The sequence below is a fragment of the Oncorhynchus clarkii genome, chromosome 6 (assembly GCF_045791955.1).
Source record: "Oncorhynchus clarkii lewisi isolate Uvic-CL-2024 chromosome 6, UVic_Ocla_1.0, whole genome shotgun sequence".
In the NCBI taxonomy this organism is placed as follows: domain Eukaryota; kingdom Metazoa; phylum Chordata; class Actinopteri; order Salmoniformes; family Salmonidae; genus Oncorhynchus; species Oncorhynchus clarkii.
This window is the reverse complement of record NC_092152.1, coordinates 84043469-84069396: the sequence shown is the minus strand read 5'-3', so window position 1 is coordinate 84069396 and position 25928 is coordinate 84043469. Positions and strand designations below refer to the sequence as shown.

General features: G+C 46.0%; 1 protein-coding gene across 2 annotated transcripts in view; it reads left to right on the top strand.

The window, feature by feature from the left end:
* The first annotated feature begins 274 nt into the window (after positions 1-274).
* LOC139411736 (dual specificity mitogen-activated protein kinase kinase 5-like) overlaps positions 275-25928 on the top strand; it is a 122884-nt gene continuing 97230 nt past the window's right edge. Inside the window, exons 1-7 of one of the 2 annotated variants that reach the window (XM_071158421.1) lie at positions 275-715; positions 824-872; positions 2940-3007; positions 11503-11572; positions 13745-13785; positions 16183-16241; positions 20305-20353. In XM_071158421.1, the coding sequence (XP_071014522.1) occupies positions 584-715; positions 824-872; positions 2940-3007; positions 11503-11572; positions 13745-13785; positions 16183-16241; positions 20305-20353 (468 nt within the window). In that variant the 5' untranslated portion in view covers positions 275-583. Of the gene's footprint in view, positions 716-823; positions 873-2939; positions 3008-11502; positions 11573-13744; positions 13786-16182; positions 16242-20298; positions 20354-25928 lie in introns of both variants that reach the window. The other variant, XM_071158420.1, reaches the window with a different exon arrangement.

The window sequence follows — 25928 nt, the reverse complement described above, 5'->3', positions numbered from 1 at the left end:
CATCTGGCCAATCAGTGTAATTTTGTAAATCCCGGATCTCTATGGTAAGACGTATCATACACCCACCTTTCACTAACATATGAACGAATAAATGGAGACAGATTCACAGTCCCCTCCCCGATTTCATCATGTGGGACAATAATTATCTGAACGATTGTAGTCTACAGCGTCACAGAAACGTATGGCTCCTACTACAACCATAGAGTCAAAGACTGTGATAGAGTATTCCAGCCAGAGTAAAGACTGGCTCGTTAATCTATATCCGGTTGGAAATACGAAAACTTCCGGTGAACTTCCTGGTTTTGTTTGCATAGCGGCTAACTTGGCTAGCTATGTCATTTCCAACTATTTAAAACGCTCTTTGTATGTCCGTGAGTCAAACTGTGTTGGAAACGTTAAAACGCACTCTCGTCGACAAGACCTGCAATGGCTTGCTCTTAGTCATGCAAGTAACGTTAGTTGAAATGTAGTAACTGTTAGCTAACGGCTAACTTGACAGCTAATGTAGCTAGGATAGGAATAGGATGTGCTGTTAGGAAGTTAGCCAGCCAACACTGATTATGTTTCTGCTTATTCGTCTGTTATGCTTCTACTTGTTTTAAATAACTTCTGCGCTATGGACACCGAGGGAATAGAGATCCGTATAAAGACTCCCGTCGGGGATATGGACTCATCCGTGGACTGCCCATCACTTTTGAGCTTCAATGACTTGTTGGTGAGCGCTAGCTACAGTTGCAAAGTTTACAGTTAGCTAGGCTAAGGACCTAGCTAGTTAGCAACTGTTTTGCTTTACCGTTCATATCTTTCTAAATATATTTTGCAGGTCGCTATAAGGGATGTCATGCCCGAAACCACAATCACTGCGTTTGAATGTAAGTTACCTCATGAAAAGATTGACATTCTGAGATTTCATCAGCCTGGTTTCCTGTTGTGGAGACAGTTTTTCATTACACCAACCAAATGTTTAAGTCCGTTTGGCAGACTTCTACACAACTATGTTTAGTTACAACTGAAAAGCTCAGTCTACTACTAGTACTCAGTTGCTACTTAACTTGCCTTTTTGGCTGTACTGTTCTTAATACCCAATAAGATTGATTGTCTTCAGTTTTTGCACACCAAAAGGATCATGTAGGCTATGTTCCTGGGTGCAAGTTGCCTCTAGACACTGATCTTGGGTCAGTAGCATTTCCCCCACTAATGGTCGGTACTAGGGGGGAACGTATTCCGGACCAAGTTTGTGAAGCCTGGACCATTAGGCCTGCTTCCATTAAAGGCACAATATTTAAACTCTAGTCCTCACGTGTCCTGTAACCTGTAACTTTAGGATGAATGAATTGCTTTGTTGGATGTTATACATTGGCTTTCACACTTACAAAACAGTCATCTATTTAAAGGCAGAATACTCTGCACAGGTGTAGAGCTGTGGTTGAGGGTAACACTCCCGGTACAAGTCACATATACAATTCCCCACTGGAGACCAGGGTTCAATCCCTGCATCCACCTTTCCTATTGTGTCCCCCCCACCTGCCAAAACCCCGCTCTGATTTCCATACTGTTTCAATAAAGTGTCAAAATATATATATTTGAATACACATCACTGGACCTTGAGTGCTGAAGTTAATAACAGCATTGCTTTGATGGAATCATATTCTTAACAATTTGCTGTATTGATTCTGTTCAAATTAATAAATCTCTATCTAAACTATCATGATGATGACACAGCCCAGTAACTATAGCTGTTGATAATACAGCCCAGTAACTATAGCTGTTAATGATAACACAGCTCAGTAACTACAGCTGTTAATGATGACACAGCCCAGTAACTACAGCTGTTAATGATGACACAGCCCAGTAACTACAGCTGTTAATGATGACACAGCCCAGTAACTACAGCTGTTAATGATGACACAGCCCAGTAACTACAGCTGTTAATGATAACACAGCCCAGTAACTACAGCTGTTAATGATGACACAGCCCAGTAACTACAGCTGTTAATGATGACACAGCCCAGTAACTACAGCTGTTAATGATAACACAGCCCAGTAACTACAGCTGTTAATGATGACACAGCCCAGTAACTACAGCTGTTAATGATAACACAGCCCAGTAACTACAGCTGTTAATGATGACACAGCCCAGTAACTACAGCTGTTAATGATAACACAGCCCAGTAACGAAAGCTGTTAATGATGACACAGCCCAGTAACTACAGCTGTTAATGATGACACAGCCCAGTAACTACAGCTGTTAATTATGACATAGCCCAGTAACTACAGCTGTTAATGATGACACAGCCCAGTAACTACAGCTGTTAATAATGACACAGCCCAGTAACTACAACTGTTAATTATGACATAACCCAGTAACTACAGCTGTTAATAACACAGCCCAGTAACTACAGCTGTTAATGATGACACAGCCCAGTAACTACAGCTGTTAACTGTTAATGATGACACAGCCCAGTAACTACAGCTGTTAATGATGACACAGTTCAGTAACTACAGCTGTTAATTATGACATAGCCGAGTAACTACAGCTGTTAATGATGACACAGTTCAGTAACTACAGCTGTTAATGATAACACAGCTCAGTAACTACAGCTGTTAATGATGACACAGCCCAGTAACTACAGCTGTTAATTATGACATAGCCCAGTAACTACAGCTGTTAATGATGACACAGCCCAGTAACTACAGCTGTTAATGATGACACAGTTCAGTAACTACAGCTGTTAATGATAACACAGCTCAGTAACTACAGCTGTTAATGATGACACAGCCCAGTAACTACAGCTGTTAATTATGACATAGCCCAGTAACTACAGCTGTTAATGATGACACAGCCCAGTAACTACAGCTGTTAATGATGACACAGCCCAGTAACTACAGCTGTTAATGATGACACAGCCAGTAACTACAGCTGTTAATCTGTGTTTCAGATGAGGATGAGGTGGGCGATAGAATCACTGTGAGGAGTGATGAAGAACTCAAAGCCATGTTGTCATATGTGAGTATTGTTCTCTTCAACATGACACTTTGTTGGACTCCCATACCCCCAGTTTACCTGACTAGACTCTCATACCCCCAGTTTACCTGACTAGACTCCCATACCCCCAGTTTACCTGACTAGACTCCCATACCCCCAGTTTACCTGACTAGACTCCCATACCCCCAGTTTACCTGACTAGACTCCCATACACCCAGTTTACCTGACTAGACTCCTATAACCACAGTTTACCTGACTAGACTCCCATACCCCCAGTTTACCTGACTAGACTCCCATACCCCCAGTTTACCTGACTAGACTCCCATACCCCCAGTTTACCTGACTAGACTCCCATAACCACAGTTTACCTGACTAGACTCCTATAACCACAGTTTACCTGACTAGACTCCCATACCCCCAGTTTACCTGACTAGACGCCTATAACCACAGTTTACCTGACTAGACTCCTATATCCACAGTTTACCTGACTAGACTCCCATACACCCAGTTTACCTGACTTCACTCCTATACCCCTAGTTTACCTACTAGACTCCCATGACAACAGTGCACCTGACTACACTGCCATAACAACAGTTTACCTGACTACACTGCCATAACAACAGTTTACCTGACTACACTGCCATAACAACAGTTTATCTGACTACACTGCCATAACAACAGTTTACCTGACTACACTGCCATAACAACAGTTTACCTGACTACACTGCCATAACAACAGTTTCCCTGACTACTCTGCCATAACAACAGTTTACCTGACTACTCTGCCATAACAACAGTTTACCTGACTACTCTACCATAACAACAGTTTACCTGACTACTCTGCCATAACAACAGTTTACCTGACTACTCTGCCATAACAACAGTTTACGTGACTACTCTGCCATAATGACAGTTTACGTGACTTAGGGATGTTTAGTCTCGGTGTGGGTTTTCCTTGTGCCAAGTGTTATAATCAAGAAGGACAAATCATTGAAGTGTTTTCTCCTGAATGTTCGTTTTTGGTCCAGTACACAAGTCACGTTCACAAGTCACGTACGCAAGTAGCTTACGCAAGTAGCTTACGCAAGTAAGGTTCGCAAGTAACGTTCGTAAGTAACGTTCGTAAGTAACGTTCGTAAGTAACGTTCGTAAGTAATGTTCGTAAGTAGCGTTCGTAAGTAGCGTTCGTAAGTAACGAACGCGAGTAGCGTTCGTAAGTAACGAACGCGAGTAGCATGCAATAAACAATTACTGTGTTACTCATGAACATCAACATTTATAACAGTTGGTGGAACCGTTTACATTTTAGGGAGGAACCTTGTGGACGTTGCAGAGGAGTTCTCCTGGTCCCAACTTGTAATTATGTTTCCTTTCACATCCTTAAAAAAACAATATAAATTAACAGTGACATCATATATGCTAATTAAAGTTACATTGACAAATAAAAATGCAAATGAACCCCCCCCCAAAATAAATCCATTTTCTGGTGTGGGTCATTTTGATTGAGACGACAGCCTTTGTGTTGAATGAGTGTTGCTATGGCCAAAGATTGAAAATAACACTGCATTTGGAAACTAAATTATCTCCTGTTGAAGAATTCTTAAAAATTGAATAAAGTAAATATAATTACTGACCCCGGTATACCATTGAGGCAGCAATTATAACCTTATTTTTCACTCCGCTATTGAGTGTTTTTTGTTGAAGGGGGGGGTGGGGGGAAGCTATTAAAAATCTATTACAACAGATATTTTCACCCAGGGCCACAGTGTGCTCATTGCTAAGCAGACTGGTAAAGATGACAAGTAACTCTACATATTTCTGTCTCCTACAACAAAGCACTGTATGTGGGTGATTCCACGCCAGCGGGAGCAGAACATATTTCTGTCTCCTACAACAAAGCACTGTATGTGGGTGATTCCACGCCAGCGGGAGCAGAACATATTTCTGTCTCCTACAACAAAGCACTGTATGTGGGTGATTCCACGCCAGCGGGAGCAGAACATATTTCTGTCTCCTACAACAAAGCACTGTATGTGGGTGATTCCACGCCAGCGGGAGCAGAACATTTTTCTGTCTCCTACAACAAAGCACTGTATGTGGGTGATTCCACGCCAGCGGGAGCAGAACATTTTTCTGTCTCCTACAACAAAGCACTGTATGTGGGTGATTCCACGCCAGCGGGAACAGAACATATTTTTTGCTATCTCCGATTGTTGTAGCAATTCTCACATAGAAACTTCATTGGGAGGAAGGATGTCTGACGTGGTTTTTTAATATATATTTTTTTACATTTGTGCCACGTTTGAGAGAATCCTGATGAATGTGTCCGTTGTAGACCCTTTTTAAACCTTTACAATTATCCTGTAAGATCTTATGCTCCATGAACCAGACATGTTATACTCCTTATAGTCTGCTTTAACATATGGAGTACATATGGAGTACTAGATAGTATCTAGCTCCTTATGTACATTTTCACATTCATTTATTCAACAGAAAAAAATATAAATATTTCTGCAAAATCAAAAAGGACACTTTTGAGATTATTTTTTTTATTTTAATTTTGAAGAAATGAATGTGGACATTTTTATTTTAGAATCGGGACATATGTTAGAGCACACTATATGAAGTATAATGGCACCAATCTGTACGGTTCATAGATCGTAAGGTCTTACAGGAAGCATGTGTAGGTCTATACAATGGCCGCTTTCATCATGATTTTCTTTTTAAATACAACATGTAGAAACACAAGTCAAACATCCTTCCTCCCAGTGAAGTTCCTATGTGAGAATCGGCAGAACATTACAAAAATATTTTTCATCTCCCGCTAACGTGGAATCGCCCGTGTCTGATGTGCCAATCGGCGTCGTCATGGTAACACGTGATCTTTTCGGCAAGTGCCGCCAACCTTCAGTCCTCTGCATTGGACCGCATTTAGGCAAAAGAGTGACAGCAATAAAATAAAGATGTGTTATTGACTTCACCAAGGTTGCGAAGGGAATTAAGCACGTCCACACGTTTTATTTCAGCCTTTGAGCTCAAATGGAGAGAGAAGTGAGGCTTTGTATAGCCATTTAAAATGCCTCATGGACGTATGTACCTTATAAGTCTATGCCTTCATGTTGAGGAAGTAACAGGACACTCAAATGTGTTATGTTTCTATAGAAACCTGTCTGTTGTATAGAGGCTATACTTGTTATGTTTCAATAGAAACCTATCTGTTGTACAGAGGCTATACTTGTTATGTTTCTATAGAAACCTATCTGTTGTACAGAGGCTATACTTGTTATGTTTCTATAGAAACCTATCTGTTGTACAGAGGCTATACTTGTTATGTTTCTATAGAAACCTATCTGTTGTACAGAGGCTATACTTGTTATGTTTCTATAGAAACCTATCTGTTGTACAGAGGCTATACTTGTTATGTTTCTATAGAAACCTATCTGTTGTACAGAGGCTATACTTGTGTTTGGAACACATCTCTCCTGTTTTGTCTTGTTGATTTACTTTTCAAGTCCCCCCCCCCCCCCCCCCCCGCGTGATGTTACCATCTTCCTTCATAGTTACTGTTCACATCACGGACATTAAGAGTAATGACTTGTAAATGGGCTTCTTCACGAGGTACACTGAAAATCTAAATGAACTATCCGTTTTTATTATTTATTATTCAGTACTTAAAGTTTCGCCTCATTAAAAAGCAGGCCCCCCTGGGCGGAGAATATTTGTCAAAATCTACTCTTCATCTGGGGATGTCTTTTACCCCCCATCAGCTTACAATGATGGCTCTGTAGCCACAGGCTGAACCTCCTCTGTTTCAGGGACTTTATTACTCCTACGTCTTGGATGCTTTGTTGTCATTGGGTAACATCGGGTATCCCAGGGTTTGCTGGTGCTAGTGTGAAGCTGATTGAACGGGCAGAGTGGCCTAGACAGCTGTAGTGGTGTCGAGCTGTAGTGAGAGGGAGGACGGGAAACATATTGACCTTGCCTTGATTGATTTACAAGTCCCTCGCCCTCAGGGGATACTTTTTGACTATTTTCCCCCACCATCAAATCACATTAAGTTGCATTGGTCAAATGCGCCGATTACAACAGGTGTAGACTTTTTACAGTGAAATGCTTCTTTATGAGACCATTCTCAACCGTGCAGAGTTAAAAAGGACGACAAATAAAGGAAGCAGAATCAAAACAATAACGAGGCTATATTCAATCAGTCGATGTGGAGGAGTACCAGTACTGAGTCGATGTGGAGGAGTACCAGTACTGAGTCGATGTGGAGGAGTACCAGTACTGAGTCAATGTGGAGGAGTACCAGTACTGAGTCAATGTGCAGGGGTATGAGGTAGTTGAGGTAATAACAAGGCTATATACAAGGAGTACCAGTACTGAGTCAATGTGGAGGAGTACCAGTACTGAGTCATTGTGGAGGGGTATGAGGTAGTTGAGGTAATAATGAGACTATATACAATGAGTACCAGTACTGAGTCAATGTGGAGGGGTATGAGGTAGTTGAGGTAATAACAAGGCTATATACAATGAGTACCAGTACTGAGTCAATGTGCAGGGGTATGAGGTAGTTGAGGTAATAATGAGACTATATACATGAAGAACCAGTACCGAGTCAATGTGGAGGGGTACGAGGTAGCTGAGGTAATAACGAGGCTATATACAAGGAGTACCCGTACTGAGTCAATGTGCAGGGGTATGAGGTAGTTGAGGTAATAATGAGACTATATACAATGAGTAACAGTACTGAGTCAATGTGGAAGAGTACCAGTACTGAGTTATTGTGCAGGGGTACCAGGTAGTTGAGGTAATACAGTATCTACATGTGGGTAATAATAAACATAGTAGCAGCAGCCTATCTGAAAGTGTGTGTGTGTGTGTGTGTGTGTGTGTGTGTGTGTGTGTGTGTGTGTGTGTGTGTGTGTGTGTGTGTGTGTGTGTGTGTGTGTGTGTGTGTGTGTGTGTGTGTGTGTGTGTGTGTGTGTGTGTGTGTGTGTGTGTGTGTGTGTGTGTAGAGTCTGGTGCAAGGTAGTTTGTGTTTGAGGAAGAAGTTGAGCAGAAATATTGATGTGGCAGGATGAGCTATTTGTGTGGCCCGTTTGGGCACTTAAACCTCGCCAAGTGTACACTTGGTTTAAGATGGACGCTCGGAGAGGCGGGAAGTTAATGGAGTTTTATTGGAGACGTTTGACCGTGACTGATTCAGTCATTATGGATCATGTGAATTCACCATAAGTCTGGCAGTTGACTTTGAGCTCTACGATGACACGAGCACACAGGCTGCAAAGATGAGGCCCACCACTGAGGGAAGTCAGATATATCATGACGAAATCAAGTGGTTTCGCGTCTTTTGTCACGTTATGTGATACATTTACTCTTGAGATGCAGTGAATCTTTGTGAACTGCGATGAATTGGTGTTTTCGCCCTTAAAACAAGTGGCTTTGAGTAGTTCTCTATCATAGTGGCTCTTCATCAATGAAAGAGCTCTTTTCATCTCAGCAGGAACATAATCACACAGCTCTATCGCCTGGTTGGTGTGTGTTATTGGCTGAGTCCCACGTTACCTGCTCCAGATGTATGTTTCACATCTCCAAACTGACTGAAATATTTTCTTTCCGTACGACACAACATTCCCCACCGCCACTGACACAAAAACACATTGCTTCGTCCACATATTTTCGGATGCTGCACAACAAATCTCCAATCTCTCGGTAAAGGAATTCGGGCCCCCTGTAATGGCTTTCTGCTCCTCTCGGGACGAGCGTGTCTGGCGAAAAGCTGCTGATTGCCAGGGAAAATTGTAATACAGGTATATAATATACGCGAGGCAGGCTTCCCGGGCGGCTAATGTAAAGGGTTATGCATTTCAGCAATCCATTTGTATTCATATTCAAAGCATACGGGCTTCTTTGGTTCGCTGCTGTGGCCGTTTGGCCTCCGTAGAGACTCAGGTGCATTCTGCCTGGCTGTCGTTAATTCCAGATGACTGGATAGCCATTGTGCAAAATTAATATGAATTAAGAGAGGCCAATGTATTAGGTGCGTAAGAGGGGGGAAATTCATTAGGTACCTCTCCTCAACACTGTTTCAGAGTAGGAGTGATAAACTACCATTTCATCCATTTCATATCATATAATGGCCATTTTTAAAAGGCCAAACAAATCATGTAAAACACTTTAACAGGGCTGTGACGGTCATGGAACTCTACCTGACTGTAATTAGTCTCATAGCAAAAAACACACATGTTCTCCTTTCCTCAGCTCCTGACTGTGTGCTGTCATAGATATATATCATTAATAGAACAGGCATCAAGTCAATGATGGCATAATGGGTGGCCAGGTGGCCATTGCGAGGAGCAAAGCAGGAAGGTTGCCCATCAATATGTGCTGTGATTTGTTGATTCAACTTTACTGAAATAATACCTTCTATTGCATGAGCCACATCAGTTAACATCATATGAATTAACATTCTACATTGCCATAGCAAATAATGCATCATAATACCAGCCATCGCCCGTGTACTGAGTTTACCAGTCAAATTGCCAGAGTTAGAGGTTCCAAGCCTGTTCTATTCATTGTATTTCTATGTGTGCTGCTGCTGCAGGGAGGGGAGTGTTGTCTAGGCAACCTAAGACTTGTTCGCTACAAAACCAAGGAGCAACAAAGTTCCATCCCATTGTTAAAAGTCCATGTTACCGTAGGAATGGACTGAACCGCACCAAAGCCCGGCCGTGCCGTCTTCAGTCAACTGTTCTTTAAACGGTTATGACGGTCTTCACCCGTAACCGTCGGTTACACCATTTATACGGTAATTGTGCCAGCCCTACCCTTGAATTTAATATGCACCTATCGATTGAATTATCATCATGTCAATCTTAAACCATCTTCTGTGTGTGACTCTCTAAGGACTTTTATTTTGAAAGCCAGACAAAAAGGAAATAAAAGGACCATCCTTCGACATGCGAGTCCTGTGAGACATGCCAGTCTTCCAGGCAACTCTAATCATTGCTCGGCACCTTGAATGGCTTGGAGCCGCCGTTGTGAAAGTTAAAGACTGACCCGTGTCAGCTCGTCTACCACGTGACCCCATTCCCCTCCTCCTCCTATCGTATGCCCCCGGAGGTAGCAGCCCTAATTGCATCCCGTGCTCTCCTGTTCCCCCTCCTCGTCTGCTAATGATGATGAGCTTCCTGCAGGCTGGGCCTGCGCTCTCTCTCCCCTCTCTTCTCTCTCTCCCCTCTCTCTCTCTCTTCTCTCTCTCCCCTCTCTTCTCTCTCTCTCCCCTCTCTCCCCTCTCTCCCCTCTGTCTCTCTCCTCTCTCGTCTCTCCCTCTCCTCTCTATCTCTCTCCTCTCTCTCCCCTCTCTCTCTCTTCTCTCTCCCCTCTCTCTCTCCTGTCCCCCTAGGCTGAGCGATGGTATTTGTGATCCGACGCTGTTTAGTTATTGGCCAACAAAGGGGAATGTCTTTTAATACACCTTTTTAAAAGATTAGGTGGTAATTGTTGCGGTCTTAATCAATAGGGTAGCCGAGTGGAAAATTAAAGGTGTGTGTGAAAGTGTGTGAGCGAGAGAGAGAGCATGTTGCTGTGTTAGTCCCATTGTTCCTGTTCAGCCTAGTGACAACACCGGAGGGCAAGTGTAGGGATGGGACCTGAGGAGAGGCTGACAGTGATAAATAGGCCTTTTAATAACAGCTGTGCCTCTTGGGGAGCCGTTCACATCCATTCTGACTCCAAGCTGGCCCTGCCCATCTACATTTAAATATCTAGAGTGATATGCACATCTATACTAGATTGGAAATGTTAGGTTTTTATACACTGACTGACGCACGGTAAAAACTGAGTCACAATCTGTCACACACATTTCTAGCCACCCCCTGCAAGTATCCATCTGCGTCTGTGCTTATGGGTCTGATTGTCAGGGACAAGGTCTCCACGTTCATTTCTAAAGGTCTCAACCCTCCAAAGAAGGAGGTGGGGTTAAACACACACTCACATGCACATTTTTTAACAGATGGTTTAGTTAACTGAAACATGAATTGCAATGTTGCTTTGGCAGTAGTCTCCAAGGCTCGTGTGTGTGTGTGTGTGTGTGTGTGTGTGTGTGTGTGTGTGTGTGTGTGTGTGTGTGTGTGTGTGTGTGTGTGTGTGTGTGTGTGTGTGTGTGTGTGTGTGTGTGTGTGTGTGTGTGTGTGTGTGTGTGTGTGTGTGTGTGTGTGTGTGTGTGTGTGTGTGTGTGTGTGTGTGAGAGAGATCCCAACAGGGTCTAACCGACTGTTCGGTGAGCTGATGACCTGGAGAGGAGGAGGTTGATGTTACAGCCGTTCCTGAACTAGCCCACAGGGCACTAGACTCTACCTGCAGCAGCTTTCAACACAGCATGTGTTTGTTGTAGACTAGGCTATACTCACCACCCAGGTGTTGAGAAAACATTTGGTTAAAAGGGATTTACGTTCGCTATCCTCCTCTTCCTCACTGATGATTATTGGGTATCTCTTCCTCTCTCTCCTCAGTACTGCAATAATGTGAAGGAGCAGCAGATGAATGGCCTACTGCCTGAGCCTCTCCAGATATTTCCTCGAGGTATGTTGTGTGTGTGTGTGTGTGTGTGCTGAGCACTACAAACTTGGTTTTCTAAGCTCTGTGATGAGAACACAGTCCATTGATGGGGAGGGATGTTGGCTGTGTAGAGGGACTGGGTGCTGGGGTGAGAGAGAGAGAGACTGTTTGCTGGGGTGAGAGAAAGAGGCTGGGTGCTGGGGCGAGAGAGAGAGAGAGGCTGGGTGCTGGGGCGAGAGAGAGAGAGAGAGACTGGGTGCTGGGGAGAGAGAGAGAGAGACTGGGTGCTGGGGCGAGAGAGAGACTGGGTGCTGGGGCGAGAGAGAGAGACTGGGTGCTGGGGCGAGAGACTGGGTGCTGGGGCGAGAGACTGGGTGCTGGGGCGAGAGAGAGAGAGACTGGGTGCTGGGGCGAGAGAGGGAGAGAGAGAGAGAGACTGGGTGCTGGGGCGAGAGAGAGAGAGACTGGGTGCTGGGGCGAGAGAGAGAGAGACTGGGTGCTGGGGCGAGAGAGAGGGAGACTGGGTGCTGGGGCGAGAGAGAGGGAGACTGGGTGCTGGGGTGAGAGAGAGACTGGAGAGAGAGAGGCATAGTGCTAGGGTGAGAGAGGGACTGGGTGCTGGGGTGAGAGAGAGACTGGAGAGAGAAATTGGTGGGTTCTGGGTAGAGGACTAGAGAGCTGTGGGTGCCCATGAGTGGAAAGAATCAACACAGCCACTGCAAAGCAATCAATCAAAATTGACAGAGCCTTTAACATAGACTTTAATGGTATTGTGTTGAGGAAAATGTGCAGTGTGGCTTCGTTTCCCTCTAAAACTCACTAAAGCTCTAATTCATTTGATGTTCCATTTGTGTTTTAATACGTTTTCTAAATGTTTTCACGACCTAAGAAAGAAAGTGTTGTTGATGTGTGTTCTGTTTCACCAATGAAACAATGAGTTGTTCCTTGCCTGTCACTGGGGTCTTGTTCACAGTTGATAAGAGTTAGGATATTGTTTTCATTGTTCCCCTCTAATCAGGGACTGATGTAGACCTGGGACACCAGGTGGGTGTGTAATTCATTATCAGGTAGGACAGAAAAGCCAGCAGGCTCCGGACCTCATAGGGTCAGAGTTGAATACTGCTCTATTGAATACTTGGAGTATGTTCATGTACAGTGTATAAATAGAAGCTGTTTGTCTTGGAGAAGAGTGTTTGGACATAGTTCCCCACAGCCCATGTATTCATCTAGTACAGGTGTTACTTCACGTCTCCATCTAGGAGGGAGAGAGAGAGAGGGGACATAGTTCCCCACAGCCCATGTATTCATCTAGTACAGGTGTTACTTCACGTCTCCATCTAGGAGGGAGAGAGAGAGAGGGGACATAGTTCCCCACAGCCCATGTATTCATCTAGTACAGGTGTTACTTCACGTCACCATCTGTGAGGAAGGGAGAGAGGGAGGAAGGGAGAGAGGGAGGGAGGAAGGGAGAGAGGGAGGGAGGAAGGGAGGGAGGAAGGGGGAGAGAGGGAGGGAGGAAGGGAGAGAGGGAGGGAGGAAGGGAGAGAGGGAGGGAGGAAGGGAGAGAGGGAGGGAGGAAGGGATAGAGGGAGGGAGGAAGGGATAGAGGGAGGGAGGAAGGGATAGAGGGAGGGAGGAAGGGATAGAGGGAGGGGAAGGGATAGAGGGAGGAAGGGAGAGAGAGAGAGAGGGAGGGAGAGAGAGAGAGGGAGAGAGAGGGAGAGAGAGAGAGGGAGAGAGAGAGAGAGAGAGAGAGAGAGAGAGAGAGAGAGAGAGAGAGAGAGAGAGAGAGAGAGAGAGAGAGAGAGAGAGAGAGAGAGAGACAGAGAGAGAGAGACAGAGAGAGAAAGAGAGAGAGCGAGCCCACAGCCCATGTATTCATCCAGTACAGGTGTTACTTCACCATCTAGCTGCGTATGTGTAACTGAAACAGAGCATAACTACAAATGTCGGCCACTAGTCCTCCACATCTCCAGCCAAGCAGCAACCCATTTATAAACAGAGCCTGGAAAAAAAGCCATATTTTCCTAATTCCCCTCTCTCTCTCTCCCGGTCTCCAGAGCCACATCTCAATCATTTTTCTGCACAGCTAATTTCAGATTCACCCTCATTTCGCCTTTTTAAACGATTCCTTTTCAGCACCATTTGTAAATGGCCCTGTGATGTGTTCTAAAATTTAGTCAATTACTGTTTCAGCCGGCAAGACTCCAGGGATCCGGAACATACACGGCCTGAAGGTACCATCTCAATAATTGTTTCAGGAGAAAAGTTGGGGCGAAATGGATTGGTAACGCTGTGTTCCACTTATTGAAATGTCAATTGAAGTCAAGGTTCTCTTTCTCACGCACGCACACACACACACACACACACACACACACACACACACACACACCCCCCCTCTCTCCGCTTTGTATTTATATATGTAGATGTGTGGCTGTATTCCTTTCTTTTTTTCTCCATCTCTCTCTCTCTCTCTCATTCTCTCTCTCTCTCTCTCTCCCTCTCATCTCTCTCTCTCTCCCTCTCATCTCTCTCTCTCTCATTCTCTCTCTCTCTCTCCTCTCATTCTCTCTCTCTCATTCTCTCATTCTCATCTCTCTCTGTCTCTCTCTTTCTCTCTCTCTCTCGCTCTCTCTCATATTTCTCTCATTCCTCTCATTCACATCTCTCTCTCTCATATTTCTCTCATTCCTCTCATTCACATCTCTCTCTCTCTTCCTCATTCTCTCTCTCATTCTCTCTCTCTCTTCCTCATTCTCTCTCTCTTCTTTCATCCTCTCTCTCTCTTCCTCATTCTCTCTCTCTCGCATTCTCTCATCTCTCTCTCTCTCATATTTCTCTCATTCCTCTCATTCACATCTCTCTCTTCCTCATTCTCTCTTTCATTCTCTCTCTCTCTTCTCTCATTCTCTCTCTCTCTTCCTCATTCTCTCTCTCTCTTCTTTCATCCTCTCTCTTTCTCCTCTCATTCTCTCTTTCTCCTCTCATTCTCTCTTTCTCTCTCTCTCTCTTCTCTCATTCTCTCTCTCTCCTCTCCCTTCATTCTCTCTCTTTCTCTCCTCTCTTTTTCTCTCTCTTTCTCTCTCGCTCTCTCTCCTTATTCAGCTCCCAGTACTCATTTGGTTACTCTGTGATGGGCGGCTAAGAGCAGGGTATTATATTCTAAGCTGCCCCCCAATGCATCATGGTCCCCTCAATTTTCACACATCTGATTGGATGTTGAAGATGAGCAGGGTTAGACCTACTAAGTCAAGCAGCACCACGGAGGAAAGGCTTTTTTTCACCCGACCATGAAATAGTCATTACCCAGAAACCCCCGTTCAGAAACACCCCGGACTCTCCATCTTCATGTTCTGCTCATATGTTAGCTATTGAAACCCTTCTGCTAATTACAATGTCTTAAATGGGTTAGCCAAGCTGACAACCGTGTCTCTAGGTCATTCATAAATCCATGTTCCATTCTAATAAGACTACATTGCGTTGTGTTTTAGTCGTAGGGCCGGGCTTCCCTTGAAATGCTGAATTTTGCTGTACCTGTATTTTACTCAACATTTACGTCAAGGCTTCCTGTTGACAATGTTTTGATGGGGAATCTCTTTAAAGGTGGAATCTTTGTTTCTCCATAGATGATGTTGAAACTCTTTGATCATGTTTCATCTCAAATTAATTGGCTCTAGAAAATGAGGAACAAGATACTGTACATTTAAATGAGGTCTTCTCTGGGCACTAATTAAAAGGAGAATCCCTGCCTTAGTGGACCAAACAAGGTGACCTGTGGACCCCAATTAAACAAGTTATTTTTAGAACGACCACCCCGTTTCCCTCTGGTTTCTGTTGAACCTGGGTTGAATCCGGGTGTGCTGGGTCTTCGGTGTAAAAACCCCACCATACCCATGCAGAGCTGGACAGAAGTACATTTCCTAGAAAGATGGTACTTTTCCTCCTAATGTGAGTCTTTCAATCCGTTTTTTCATCGATGCTCCTCCCATACGCCCATAGTCTATCTCTCTCTCTCCCCGTCTCCCTCGTTCTCTCTCCTCTATCTGTCTCCCTCATTCTCTCTCCTCTATCTGTCTCCCTTGTTCTCTCTCCTCTATCTCTCTCTCTCTCCCCGTCTCCCTCGTTCTCTCTCCTCTCTCTCTCTCTCCCTGTCTCCCTCGTTCTCTCTCCTCTATCTCTCTCTCTCCCTGTCGCCCTCGTTCTCTCTCCTCTATCTCTCTCTCTCCCTGTCGCCCTCGTTCTCTCTCCTCTATCTCGCTCTCTCCCTGTCTCCCTTGTTCTCTCCTATCTCTCCTCTCCCTGTCTCCCTTGTCTCTCTCTCTCTCCCTGTCTCTCTCTCTCTCTCTCCCTGTCTCTCTCTCTCTCTCCCTGTCTCTCTCTTCTCTCTCTCCGTCTCCCTCGTTCCCTCTGTCTCTCTTATACTCTCTCCTGCTCTCTCCCTCTCTCTCAAGCTACTCCTTCCCTCTCTCTAACAAAAGTCAATTAACCCTCAGTTTGAACTGAGAGAAAAAGAGAGCGAGAGAGATTGTGTTGAGTCAGTCAATGGGTTCATTAGAAGGCCTGTGTGCTTGCTGCCTGCCTGGCTGGCTGTTGGCCTTGCCAACTTATTGTCTCTGTCTCTTTTTTGGCTGCAGGTGAACACAAGGCCCAATGACTGTTCCCCCGCCGCCATCGGCTCTATGCCCAACAATAGGTGAGGAGTCTGGAGGGTTAAGGCCCAACGGCCTCTGGGTGGATGGAGGAGGGATGAATGGATGGGGGAATGTATGTAAATGCCGGTGGATGGATAGATGGGTGAATGAGTGCGTTGGTGGATGGATAGATGGGTGAATGAGTGTGTTGGTGGATGGATAGATGGGTGAATGAGTGCGTTGGTGGATGGATAGATGGGTGAATGAGTGTGTTGGTGGATGGATAGATGGGTGAATGAGTGTGTTGGTGGATGGATAGATGGGTGAATGAGTGTGTTGGTGGATGGGTGAATGAGTGCGTTGGTGGATGGATAGATGGGTGAATGAGTGTGTTGGTGGATGGATAGATGGGTGAATGAGTGTGTTGGTGGATGGATAGATGGGTGAATGAGTGTGTTGGTGGATGGATAGATGGGTGAATGAGTGTGTTGGTGGATGGGTGAATGAGTGCGTTGGTGGATGGATAGATGGGTGAATGAGTGCGTTGGTGGATGGATAGATGGGTGAATGAGTGCGTTGGTGGATGGATAGATTGGTGAATGAGTGTGTTGGTGGATGGATAGATGGGTGAATGAGTGTGTTGGTGGATGGATAGATGGGTGAATGAGTGCGTTGGTGGATGGATAGATGGGTGAATGAGTGCGTTGGTGGATGGATAGATGGGTGAATGAGTGTGTTGGTGGATGGATAGATGGGTGAATGAGTGTGTTGGTGGATGGATAGATGGGTGAATGAGTGTGTTGGTGGATGGATAGATGGGTGAATGAGTGTGTTGGTGGATGGATAGATGGGTGAATGAGTGTGTTGGTGGATGGATAGATGGGTGAATGAGTGCGTTGGTGGATGGATAGATGGGTGAATGAGTGCGTTGGTGGATGGATAGATGGGTGAATGAGTGCGTTGGTGGATGGATAGATGGGTAAATGAGTGTGTTGGTGGATGGATAGATGGGTGAATGAGTGTGTTGGTGGATGGGTGAATGAGTGCGTTGGTGGATGGATAGATTGGTGAATGAGTGTGTTGGTGGATGGATAGATGGGTGAATGAGTGTGTTGGTGGATGGATAGATGGGTGAATGAGTGCGTTGGTGGATGGATAGATGGGTGAATGAGTGCGTTGGTGGATGGATAGATGGGTGAATGAGTGCGTTGGTGGATGGATAGATGGGTGAATGAGTGCGTTGGTGGATGGATAGATGGGTGAATGAGTGCGTTGGTGGATGGATAGATGGGTGAATGAGTGCGTTGGTGGATGGATAGATGGTGAATGAGTGCGTTGGTGGATGAATAGTGCGTTGGTGGATGGATAGATGGGGGAATGAGTGCGTTGGTGGATGGATAGATGGGTGAATGAGTGCGTTGGTGGATGGATAGATTGGTGAATGAGTGCGTTGGTGGATGGATAGATGGGTGAATGAGTGCGTTGGTGGATGGATAGATGGGTGAATGAGTGCGTTGGTGGATGGATAGATTGGTGAATGAGTGCTTTGGTGGATGGATAGATGGGTGAATGAGTGCGTTGGTGGATGGATAGATGGGTGAATGAGTGCGTTGGTGGATGGATAGATGGGTGAATGAGTGCGTTGGTGGATGGATAGATGGGTGAATGAGTGCGTTGGTGGATGGATAGATGGGTGAATGAGTGCGTTGGTGGATGGATAGATGGGTGAATGAGTGCGTTGGTGGATGGATAGATGGGTGAATGAGTGCGTTGGTGGATGGATAGATGGGTGAATGAGTGCGTTGGTGGATGGATAGATGGGTGAATGAGTGCGTTGGTGGATGGATAGATGGGTGAATGAGTGCGTTGGTGGATGGATAGATGGGTGAATGAGTGCGTTGGTGGATGGATAGATGGGGGAATGAGTGCGTTGGTGGATGGATAGATGGGTGAATGAGTGCGTTGGTGGATGGATAGATGGGGGAATGAGTGCGTTGGTGGATGGATAGATGGGTGAATGAGTGCGTTGGTGGATGGATAGATGGGTGAATGAGTGCGTTGGTGGATGGATAGATGGGTGAATGAGTGCGTTGGTGGATGGATAGATGGGTGAATGAGTGCGTTGGTGGATGGATAGATGGGGGAATGAGTGTGTTGGTGGATGGATCGATGGGTGAATGAGTGTGTTGGTGGATGGGTGAATGAGTGCGTTGGGGGATGGATAGATGGGTGAATGAGTGTGTTGGTGGATGGATAGATGGGTGAATGAGTGCGTTGGTGGATGGATAGATGGGTGAATGAGTGCGTTGGTGGATGGATAGATGATTGTGCTTCTCAGATAGACAGTGTTTTTGAATATCTTGGTATCTATGTACAGTGCCAGTCAAGTTTGGACAGAACTATTCATTCAAAGGTTTTTCTTTATTTTTACTATTTTCTACATTGTAGAATAATAGTGAAGACATCATGAAATAACACATATGGAATCATATGTTAAACATTCTTCAAAGCAGCCACCCTTTGCCTTTCTCTTTGCTTATTTGAGCTGTTCTTGCCATACTATGGACTTGGTATTTTACCAAATAGGGCTACCTTCTGTACCTACAAATTCCACAAATGAACTTAACAAGGCACACCTGTTAATTGAAATGCATTCCAGGTGACTACCTCATGAAGCTGGTTGAGAGAATGCCAAAAATGTGCAAAGCTGTAATTCTTGCACATTTTTGGCATTCTCTCAACCAGCTTCATGAGGTAGTCGCCTGGAATGCATTTCAATTAACAGGTGTGCCTTAAATTCATTTGTGGAATTTCTTTCCTCCTCAATGTATTTGAGCCAATCAGTTGTGTTGTGACAAGTTAGGGGTGGTGTACAGAAGGTAGCCAAGTCCATATTAGCAAGAACAGCTCAAATAGGCAAAGAGAAACGAGAGTCCGTCATTACTTTAAGACATGAAGGTCAGTCAATCTGGAAAATTTCAAGAACTTTTAAAGTTTCTTCAATTGCAGTCACCAAAACTATCAAGCGCTATGATGAAACTGGCTCTCATGAGGACTGCCACAGGAAAGGAAGACCCAGAGTTACCTCTGCTGCAGAGTATACATTCATTAGAGTTACCAGTCTCAGAAATTGCAGCCCAAATAAATGCTTCACAGAGTTTAAGTAACAGACACATCTCAACATCAACTGTTCAGAGGAGATTGTGTGAATCAGTCCTTCATGGTCGAATTTCTGCAAAGAAACCAGTACTAAAGGACGCCAATAAGAAGAGACTTGCTTGGTCCAAGAAACACGAGCAATGGACATTAGACTGGTGGACATATGTCTGTTGGTCTGATGAGTCCAAATTTGAGATTTTTGTTTCCAACAGCTGTGTCTTTGTGAGATGGAGAGTAGGTTAATGTATGATCTCCGCATGTGTGGTTCCCACCGTGAAGCATGGAGGAGGAGGTGTGATGGTGTGGGTGTTCTTTTGCTGGTGGCACTGTCAGTGATTTATATAGAATTCAAGGCACACTTAACCAGCATGGCTACCACAGCATTCTGCAGCGATATGCCATCCCATCTGGTTTGCGCTTAGTGGGACTATCATTTGTTTTTCAACAGGGCAATGACCCAACACACCTCCAGGCTGTGTAAGGGGCATTTGACCAAGAATGAGAGTGATTGAGTGCTGCATCAGATGACCTGGCCTCCACAATCACCCGACCTCAACCCAATTGAGATGGTTTGGGATGAGTTGGACTGCAGAGTAAAGGAAAAGCAGCCAACAAGTGCTCAGCATATGTGGGAATTCATTCGAGACTGTTGGAAAAGCATTCCAGATGAAGCCTGGTTAAGAGTGAATGCCAAGAGTGTGCAAAGCTGTCGTCAAGGCAAAGGGTGGCTACTTTGAAGAACACTTTTTTTTTTTGTTGGTTACTGCATGATTCCATATGTGATATTTAATAGTTTGGACGTCTTCACTATTATTCTACAATGTAGAAAGAAAAGAAAAGGCTGAGAATGAGCAGGTGTGTCCAGACTTTTGACTGCTACTGGAGACTATAGTGTAGACATCACACCTTTGCTCTGTAGCCTGTGTCTTTTGACTGAACCCAGATGTTGTCATTTTTCAGTCCCAGTCTAAAGAAGTCCTCCGCAGAGCTAAAGAAGATTTTGACTAATGGACAGGTATTGTATTTCTCCCCCTTTTGAACTAACACACACGTGTCCCCAACGGCTGTCCTCAGGGCCTTGGCCTGCACCCTGTTAGTCCCTGTCCTCAGGGCCTTGGCCTGCACCCTGTTAGTCCCTGTCCTCAGGGCCTTGGCTTGCACCCTGTTAGTCCCTGTCCTCAGGGCCTTGGCCTGCACCCTGTAACATCCTGTAATAGAAGACACATCATGTCCCTGTTTTCAGGACCTTGGTCTGCACCCTGTTAGTCCCTGTCCTCAGGACCTTGGTCTGCACCCTGTTAGTCCCTGTCCTCAGGACCTTGGCCTGCACCCTGTTAGATCCTGTTATATAAGACACATCATGTCCCTGTCCTCAGGACCTTGGTCTGCACCCTGTTAGTCCCTGTCCTCAGGACCTTGGTCTGCACCCTGTTAGTCCCTGTCCTCAGGGCCTTGGCCTGCACCCTGTTAGTCCCTGTCCTCAGGGCCTTGGCCTGCACCCTGTTAGTCCCTGTCCTCAGGACCTTGGCCTGCACCCTGTAAGTCCCTGTCCTCAGGACCTTGGTCTGCACCCTGTTAGTCCCTGTCCTCAGGACCTTGGCCTGCACCCTGTTAGATCCTGTTATATAAGACACATCATGTCCCTGTCCTCAGGACCTTGGTCTGCACCCTGTTAGTCCCTGTCCTCAGGACCTTGGTCTGCACCCTGTTAGTCCCTGTCCTCAGGACCTTGGCCTGCACCCTGTTAGATCCTGTTATATAAGACACATCATGTCCCTGTCCTCAGGACCTTGGTCTGCACCCTGTTAGTCCCTGTCCTCAGGACCTTGGTCTGCACCCTGTAAGTCCCTGTCCTCAGGACCTTGGCCTGCACCCTGTTAGATCCTGTTATAGAAGACACATCATTTCCCTGTTAGTGAGTGTCTGGTCCTGTTATAGAAGACACATCATGTCCCTGTTAGTGAGTGTTGTCCTGTTATAGAAGACACATCATGTCCCTGTTATAGAAGACACATCATGTCCCTGTTAGTGAGTGTTATAGAAGACACATCATGTCCCTGTTAGTGAGTGTCTGGTCCTGTTATAGAAGACACATCATGTCCCTGTTATAGAAGACACATCATGTCCCTGTTAGTGAGTGTCTGGTCCTGTTATAGAAGACACTTCATGTCCCTGTTAGTGAGTGTCTGGTCCTGTTATAGAAGACACATCATGTCCCTGTTAGTGAGTGTCTGGTCCTGTTATAGAAGACACATCATGTCCCTGTTAGTGAGCGTCTGGTCCTGTTATAGAAGACACATCATGTCCCTGTTAGTGAGTGTCTGGTCCTGTTATAGAAGACACATCATGTCCCTGTTAGTGAGTGTTGTCCTGTTATAGAAGACACATCATGTCCCTGTTAGTGAGTGTCTGGTCCTGTTATAGAAGACACATCATGTCCCTGTTAGTGAGTGTCTGGTCCTGTTATAGAAGACACTTCATGTCCCTGTTAGTGAGTGTTATAGAAGACACATCATGTCCCTGTTAGTGAGTGTCTGGTCCTGTTATAGAAGACACATCATGTCCCTGTTAGTGAGTGTCTGGTCCTGTTATAGAAGACACTTCATGTCCCTGTTAGTGAGTGTTATAGAAGACACATCATGTCCCTGTTAGTGAGTGTCTGGTCCTGTTATAGAAGACACTTCATGTCCCTGTTAGTGAGTGTCTGGTCCTGTTATAGAAGACACATCATGTCCCTGTTAGTGAGTGTCTGGTCCTGTTATAGAAGACACATCATGTCCCTGTTATAGAAGACACTTCATGTCCCTGTTAGTGAGTGTCTGGTCCTGTTATAGAAGACACATCATGTCCCTGTTAGTGAGTGTCTGGTCCTGTTATAGAAGACACATCATGTCCCTGTTAGTGAGTGTTGTCCTGTTATAGAAGATACATCATGTCCCTTTTAGTGAGTGTCTGGTCCTGTTATAGAAGACACATCGTGTCCCTGTTAGTGAGTGTCTGGTTCTGTTATAGAAGACACATCATGTCTCTGTTAGTGAGTGTCTGGTCCTGTTATAGAAGATACATCATGTCCCTGTTAGTGAGTGTCTGGTCCTGTTATAGAAGACACATCATGTCCCTGTTAGTGAGTGTCTGGTCCTGTTATAGAAGACACATCATGTCCCTGTTAGTGAGCGTCTGGTCCTGTTATAGAAGACACATCATGTCCCTGTTAGTGAGTGTTGTCCTGTTATAGAAGACACATCATGTCCCTGTTAGTGAGTGTCTGGTCCTGTTATAGAAGACACATCATGTCCCTGTTATAGAAGACACATCATGTCCCTGTTACTGAGTGTCTGGTCCTGTTATAGAAGACATATCATGTCCCTGTTAGTGAGTGTCTGGTCCTGTTATAGAAGACACATCATGTCCCTGTTATAGAAGACACATCATGTCCCTGTTAGTGAGCGTTGTCCTGTTATAGAAGACATTTCATGTCCCTGCTACTGAGTGGCCGTTCATTGATTTCCTCTGAAAGCTGCTGCTCACTTCCTGTTTCACCGCCTGCCCCGGTCGACATCTTTATCCTGACCTACTGGATAGATATTCATTGTCTTAGCTGAGCGCTGTTGCCTAGGACACACTCACACACGTAAGGCCAGGCAAAGTGTGTCAAGCAGACAATTAAGCCCAGCCACTTCCCCGATGTCGCCTGTAACACATTGGTCTAATGGAGCCATACCCCTCTCTCCCTCTCTGTCTCTGTCACCTGTAACACATTGGTCTAATGGAGCCATACCCCCTCTCTCCCTCTCTGTCTCTGTCACCTGTAACACATTGGTCTAATGGAGCCATACCCCCTCTCTCCCTCTCTGTCTCTGTCACCTGTAACACATTGGTCTAATGGAGCCAAACGCCCTCTCTCCCTCTCTCTCCCTCTCTGTCTCTGTCTCTGTCACCTGTAACATTTTGGTCTAATGGAGCCATACCCCCTCTCTCCCTCTCTCTCTCCCTCTCTGTCTCTGTCACCTGTAACACATTGGTCTAATGGAGCCATACCCCCTCTCTCCCTCTCTGTCTCTGTCACCTGTAACACATTGGTCTAATGGAGCCATACACCCTCTCTCCCTCTCTCTCTCTGTCTCTGTCTCTGTCACCTGTAACACATTGGTCTAATGGAGCCATACCCCCTCTCTCCCTCTCTCTCTCCCTCTCTGTCTCTGTCTCTGACACCTGACAAGTATCTCCCCCTCCTGCTCTCTCTCTCTCTGTCTCTGACACCTGACAAGTATCTCCCCCCTCCTGCTCTCTCTGTCTCTGACACCTGACAAGTATCTCCCCCCTCCTGCTCTCTCTCTCTCTGTCTCTGACACCTGACAAGTATCTCCCCCCTCCTGCTCTCTCTGTCTCTCTGACATCCCCCCTCCTGCTCTCTCTGTCTCTGTCTCTGACACCAAGTATCTCCCCCCTCCTGCTCTCTCTGTCTCTCTGTCTCTGACACCTGACAAGTATCTCCCCCCTCCTGCTCTCTCTGTCTCTGTCTCTGACACCTGTAAAGTATCTCCCCCCTCCTGCTCTCTCTGTCTCTCTGTCTCTGACACCTGACAAGTATCTCCCCCCTCCTGCTCTCTCTCTCTCTGTCACCTGACAAGTATCTCCCCCCTCCTGCTCTCTCTCTCTCTGTCTCTGACACCTGACAAGTATCCCCCCCTCCTGCTCTCTCCCTCTCTCTCTCTGTCTCTGACACCTGACAAGTATCTCCCCCCTCCTGCTCTCTCTGTCACCTGACAAATCCCCCCCTCCTGCTCTCTCTGTCTCTGTCACCTGACAAGTATCTCCCCCCTCCTGCTCTCTCTCTGTCTCTGTCTCTGACACCTGATAAGTATCTCCCCCCTCCTGCTCTCTCTGTCTCTGTCACCTGACAAGTATCCCCCCTCCTGCTCTCTCTGTCTCTGTCACCTGACAAGTATCTCCCCCCTCCTGCTCTCTCTGTCTCTGTCTCTGACACCTGATAAGTATCTCCCCCCTCCTGCTCTCTCTGTCTCTGACACCTGATATATCCCCCCTCCTGCTCTCTCTGTCTCTGTCTCTGACACCTGTACAAGTATCTCCCCCCTCCTGCTCTCTCTGTCTCTCTGTCTCTGACACCTGACAAGTATATCCCCCCTCCTGCTCTCTCTGTCTCTGTCTCTGACACCTGTAAAGTATCTCCCCCCTCCTGCTCTCTCTGTCTCTCTGTCTCTGACACCTGACAAGTATCTCCCCCCTCCTGCTCTCTCTCTCTCTGTCTCTGACACCTGACAAGTATCCCCCCCTCCTGCTCTCTCTCTCTCTGTCTCTGACACCTGACAAGTATCTCCCCCCTCCTGCTCTCTCTGTCACCTGACAAGTATCCCCCCTCCTGCTCTCTCTGTCTCTGTCACCTGACAAGTATCTCCCCCCTCCTGCTCTCTCTCTGTCTCTGTCTCTGACACCTGATAAGTATCTCCCCCCTCCTGCTCTCTCTGTCTCTGTCACCTGACAAGTATCCCCCCCTCCTGCTCTCTCTGTCTCTGTCACCTGACAAGTATCTCCCCCCTCCTGCTCTCTCTGTCTCTGTCTCTGACACCTGATAAGTATCTCCCCCCTCCTGCTCTCTCTGTCTCTGTCTCTGACACCTGACAAGTATCCCCACCTCCTGCTCTCTCTGTCTCTGTCTCTGTCACCTGACAAGTATCCCCACCTCCTGCTCTGTCTCTGTCTCTGTCTCTGACACCTGACAAGTATCCCCACCTCCTGCCCTCTCTCTCTCTCTCTCTCTCTCTCTCTCTCTCTCTCTCTCTCTCTCTCTCTCTCTCTCTCTCTTTGACACCTGACAAGTGTCTCACCCCCCTCCCATGTAACCCAATCAATGGGGCTGAATTGGAGTAGGTGGTGGTGGTGCTGGGTCATTTTTAACCCCCAGTGTAGCCCCTTTCCCCCTGGCCAAAATGAACCTTGACAGCAGGCCATTGACTTGATATCATGCTGGTCTCAGCAGCACAAACAAGCATCTGCCCACACAATCAGGCTATTGACAAGCCTGCTAGCCAGGACCAGCCTCTACCCCATCCACCCAAACAGATGTCTCTATCTAATACAGGTTATGAGATATAAATATTTATCTGATAGCTGTCATGGGGTTTAAATGGGACGGGTGTTGGAGATTGGGGGGTTGTTGTAGGTATTGATGAAGTGACAAGGGTCACGCCAGCCGAGGACGTGTCTTTATTAGGCTATAGACTTTATAAAAAAGGCTGGAACTGAGCCCGTGTCCTCACTCACAACCGAGCTGGTAAACGGGGATGGCTCGGGGGTTGTTTCAGTGTGTTTTGTCCTGAAGCAGAGCAGAATGTGTGTATAAGGGATGGCTCGGGGGTTGTTTCAGTGTGTTTTGTCCTGAAGCAGAGCAGAATGTGTGTATAAGGGATGTCTCGGGGGTTGTTTCAGTGTGTTTTGTCCTGAAGCAGAGCAGAATGTGTGTATAAGGGATGGCTCGGGGGTTGTTTCAGTGTGTTTTGTCCTGAAGCAGAGCAGAATGTGTGTATAAGGGATGTCTCGGGGTTGTTTCAGTGTGTTTTGTCCTGAAGCAG